Below are 859 nucleotides of genomic sequence, written 5' to 3'. Positions count from 1 at the left end.
TAACCCCACCCCCTTCCTCGGGGGGTACAATACCACTGCTCCCCCCCCGTAGGGTCATGACACACACACAGGCAGACAGACAGACAGACAGACACTCCTGGATCTTGCAGCTCCCTCTCCCCACTCCTCGCCCCCTCCCCTTTCCCTTCCCTCATTTCCCTGCCACCAACCCGCCCCTCCCCCTCACCTCCTGCTACTGTCTGAGATGTCGGCCCCCCCGGCGGCCCCCCAGCGGCCCCCCCCAGCCCCTGGGGTCCTAGGAACTGCGCCAACCAGCTGTTGTGCACGCGGATGGGCGGACCCCCCAGGGAGGGCAGGGAGCCGCCGCGGCGGTCCCGAGCACGCTGAGGCAATCAGGAGGGGGGGGGAGGGGAAGGGGAGGGATTACCATGTCATGATGACGATGCAACTAGTGATGGGAAGTCAACCGCCAGCACGTCCAGAGTACCAAACTGATGTATCAACCTCCCTCTCTCCTCCCCTCCCCCTCTTCCCCCCCTTCCCCCCTGCCTCACCGCCAACAGCTGGTTCACCTCCTCCTGTTTGGCCCTCACCGCCCCCTTGAAGTCGGCGCTGATGGAGAGGGGGGTGCGGTGCGAACGGAGGTCCTGAAAAAGCCGAGGGGGGAAGGCGGGAAACACCCATGGGCCCGGAGGGGGACGGAGGGGGAAAGCTAGGTATCAAGATCATGTGGCCCATCAGGGGGGGGTAACCAGCAAAGGGCGAAGCAGTTCCTCTCATGAACGTGGGAAGCGAAGGAAGGGGAGGGGGGTGCACAAGACGGGGCAACACACGCAAGGAATCCTGGGCGAGACGAAGAGCCGCGACTAACGAAACCCTAGCAAACGGGGATCCATCT

The 859-nt window shown here is 64.4% G+C and overlaps 1 protein-coding gene across 1 annotated transcript in view; it reads right to left on the bottom strand.

The window, feature by feature from the left end:
- Positions 1-859, bottom strand: part of VOLCADRAFT_108112 (uncharacterized protein) — a gene marked incomplete at its 5' end in the record, with an annotated part of 9478 nt that overhangs the window by 4936 nt on the left and 3683 nt on the right. The window contains 2 exons of the mRNA XM_002958336.1: positions 188-344; positions 516-573. Coding sequence (XP_002958382.1) covers positions 188-344; positions 516-573 — 215 coding nt within the window. The remainder of the gene's footprint in view (positions 1-187; positions 345-515; positions 574-859) is intronic.

Source organism: Volvox carteri, assembly GCF_000143455.1.
Source record: "Volvox carteri f. nagariensis unplaced genomic scaffold VOLCAscaffold_92, whole genome shotgun sequence".
Taxonomy (NCBI): Eukaryota; Viridiplantae; Chlorophyta; class Chlorophyceae; order Chlamydomonadales; family Volvocaceae; genus Volvox; species Volvox carteri.
Note: the sequence above shows the minus strand (reverse complement) of the source record. Positions and strands in the feature narration are given on the sequence as shown.